This window comes from Otolemur garnettii, unplaced genomic scaffold, assembly GCF_000181295.1.
Source record: "Otolemur garnettii isolate 467f Iridium unplaced genomic scaffold, OtoGar3 scaffold00012, whole genome shotgun sequence".
In the NCBI taxonomy this organism is placed as follows: domain Eukaryota; kingdom Metazoa; phylum Chordata; class Mammalia; order Primates; family Galagidae; genus Otolemur; species Otolemur garnettii.
In genome coordinates this window covers 6,746,763-6,748,952 of record NW_003852407.1, presented here as the reverse complement: position 1 = coordinate 6,748,952, position 2,190 = coordinate 6,746,763, and the positions used below count along the sequence as shown (strand labels likewise).

Below are 2,190 nucleotides of genomic sequence, written 5' to 3'. Positions count from 1 at the left end.
ACTGGAACATCCACAATGGCTCCTGTCCTCTTCACAATATCTCCTTCCTTAATTAGCTTATCATTTCCAAACACGACAACACCAACATTGTCAGGTTCCAAGTTCAGAGACATACCCTGCACACAAGACACAAGCGGACACCACTGAAGCACTCCTCTCAATACAATACTGCAAGATACCAAAATAGCCGGGGCAGAGGAGTGTCCTTTTCATCTGGTTTATTCTGGAGTATTTTTCCAACAAACAACTTTCTTTGGTCAGGACTTTTAAAACAGCAAAATGTTTCATTATTATTATAATAATGCTAGCACTATGCTAACATGTTGTCACATCCTCAAATTAAAAGCAGCCAAGACGCGCAGCGCCTGTGGCTCAAATTGAGTAAGGCGCCGGCCCCATATGCTGGAGGTGGCAGGTGCAAACCCAGCCCCAGCCAAACACCTCAAAAAAATAAATAAATAAAAGCAGCCAAGAAATTGGTGCTTGAGCTGAGAGATCAGTAAGAAAAGAAGTGATCACAAATTCTTTTATCAGAACCTACATTCCTCAAGCTAGTAAAAGTGCAACAGAAGGGGACGCTCATAGCTCAGTGGTTAGGGTGCTGGCCACATGCTCTGGGGCTGGTGGGTTTGAACCTAGCCTGGGCCTGCTAAACAACAACAAAAAAATAGCTGGGTGTTGTGGCAGGAGCCTGTAGTCCCAGCTACTAGGGAGGCTGAGGCAAAAGAATCACTTAAGCCCAAGAGTTTGAGGTTGCTGTGAGCTATGGTGCCACAGCACTCAACCCCACAATGACAGAGTGAGACTCTGTGTCAATTAAAAAAAAAAAGGGGCGGCACTTGGGGCTCAAAGGAGTAGAGCACTGCCCCATATACCAGAGATGGCGGGTTCAAACCCAGCCCTGGCCAAATACTGAAAAAAAAAAAAAAGGCTGTTCCCAACCTAACAGAGTCTGCAGTAATGAAAGCTCTGGGGAAATACTTACAATCAATACAGAATATCATGGCAGGTTCAAAAACGTTAATCTATTTCTCTGATGTTTAATATAGTATCCACTAATCACATGTGACTAAATTTAAATCAGTCACATTTAAAAAAAATTAAAATTCAGTTCCTCAGTTATAATAGCCACATTGTACATGCTCATTAGTGACATAAGTATAGTTGGCACCACATTAAATGGCACAGACATAGAGCATTTCCATCACTGCAGAAGTTCTACCCGACAGTATTATTAGAAGCTAAAAGGAAACTGAGTTCCTCTATTTCAACCTCACCGTTCAAGGATATATGCTGTAAAAAACAAACAAAAACAAAGATATATACTGTATACTGAAGATAAGAAGGGTTAAACTTTTGGCCAAGGTCTTACAGCTAATAACTTTGGGCTCTATAATTAGTCTTCCACATCAAGTGGCTCTTTTTCCATACTGGACACGATCAAGAGGATCAAGATGCTTTTCCATGTCTGTGAGGAGACAGTCCTTCTGCACCCTCTGTGTTCCCCAGAGAGCCCAAGACTCCAACAATTTTTATTTCTCATCCCACTGGCCAACAAGGCTCAACCCAATAAAAAGTGGATTTGGATCATCAGCCTCTGCTCTACAAAGTCACCAATTTACAACTTTCTGTGAGAAATAAATTAAAATTACCTTAACAGCTACGAAGAATAGACCTGAACTTCTTATGACTAACCAAAAGTTTACTCAATTTTGTATTTTGGTACCAGTGGCTACAACTTAAATCAGTTAATATGGCTACAAAACTGTGAATCAGTTCCTAGAGTAAAAAACCCAGCTAACCAAAATCCTTATTCTCTTTATAATCTATGATAAAGACAAAAAATCCCTGAGACAAATTATTGAGACTTGTAAAATCTACCATAATCTCTGAATTGCTAAATCAATGACAACAGATACTAAAATACCACAATCTCATTTTGTAATTTACCTTTAAGCCTGAAGAAAATTCTACCATTTCTTCTGCTTGAACATTCCTCAGCCCATGTACTCGGGCAATACCATCACCAATACTTAAGACACGCCCAGTCTCTTCAAGGTCAACAGAGGTATCAGCTCCAAGAATACGCTCTTCAAGAATAGATGACATCTCGGCAGTGCCTATTGAGGACAATTCAATTTAAACTTCAGGTTCTATAGTCTTCTACATCAAGTGGCTGACAAAGTGTAA

General features: G+C 40.2%; 1 protein-coding gene across 1 annotated transcript in view; it reads right to left on the bottom strand.

Moving 5' to 3' along the window:
* ATP5F1A (ATP synthase F1 subunit alpha) overlaps positions 1 to 2,190 on the bottom strand; it is a 9,705-nt gene that overhangs the window by 4,221 nt on the left and 3,294 nt on the right. Inside the window, exon 4 of the mRNA XM_012802002.2 lies at positions 3 to 116. Within this exon, the coding sequence (XP_012657456.1) occupies positions 3 to 116 (114 nt within the window). The remainder of the gene's footprint in view (positions 1 to 2; positions 117 to 2,190) is intronic.